The 755-nt window shown below is 36.8% G+C and overlaps 1 protein-coding gene across 1 annotated transcript in view; it reads left to right on the top strand.

The window, feature by feature from the left end:
* Positions 1–521, top strand: part of LOC132177705 (flavonol 3-O-glucosyltransferase F3GT2-like) — a 5,949-nt gene extending 5,428 nt beyond the window's left edge. Inside the window, exon 3 of the mRNA XM_059590135.1 lies at positions 303–521. Coding sequence (XP_059446118.1) covers positions 303–361 — 59 coding nt within the window. The 3' untranslated portion in view covers positions 362–521. The remainder of the gene's footprint in view (positions 1–302) is intronic.
* The last annotated feature ends 234 nt before the right edge of the window (positions 522–755 follow it).

Here is a 755-nt window from a genome sequence, read left to right as displayed (position 1 = left end):
ATGGACGCCGCAGAGCCAAGTGCTGGCGCATCCTTCTGTAGGTGTGTACGTGACGCACTGTGGGGCAAACTCTGTTTATGAGAGTATTGTGAATGGGGTGCCACTGATCTGCCGGCCGTTCTTGGGCGATAACCACATGACGGGAAGGGTGATAAAGGAAGAGTGGGGGATTGGTGTGAAGGTTGAGGGTGGTGTAATCACCAAGAGTTGGTTGCTCAAGAGCTTGGAACTGGTTTTGAGAGATGAACAAGGGAAGGTGATGAGGGAGAAGGCTGAAGCCCTCAAAAAGGTTGTGTTAGAAGCTGCTGGCCGTGCTACTAAAGAGTTCAATTTTTTGGTAGAGTTCATATCTAAGTCTTAAAATTAAGTTGGCCCTTCGAATGAGACTTTGGATTTACCTAAATAATGAATAAAATATATTTAATCTAGTATTTTCTCAGCTATACCTTATTGCTGAAGAAATTATTTCTTTTCTTTTTTATTTAAATAATTAATGGATAAATGCTGATTGAGCAATAAGCTCTTCAATCATTGATATATGTTTTGTTATGACTTATGATAATTTTTTTTAGGACTTATGGTAATTGATAATATTACATACTTAAAACCCCTTCAACTGCTAGTGATTATTTACATACTATTCTCACAAATGATCAATTGCCACACTCAACCCCCTTCAACTAAAGATCGTTTTTATTTTTATTTTTATTTTTTTTATTAAAAAAAAAACCCTTTTATTAGCTCAGCTCGTTAAA

Source organism: Corylus avellana, chromosome ca4 (assembly GCF_901000735.1).
Source record: "Corylus avellana chromosome ca4, CavTom2PMs-1.0".
In the NCBI taxonomy this organism is placed as follows: domain Eukaryota; kingdom Viridiplantae; phylum Streptophyta; class Magnoliopsida; order Fagales; family Betulaceae; genus Corylus; species Corylus avellana.
Note: the sequence above shows the minus strand (reverse complement) of the source record. Positions and strands in the feature narration are given on the sequence as shown.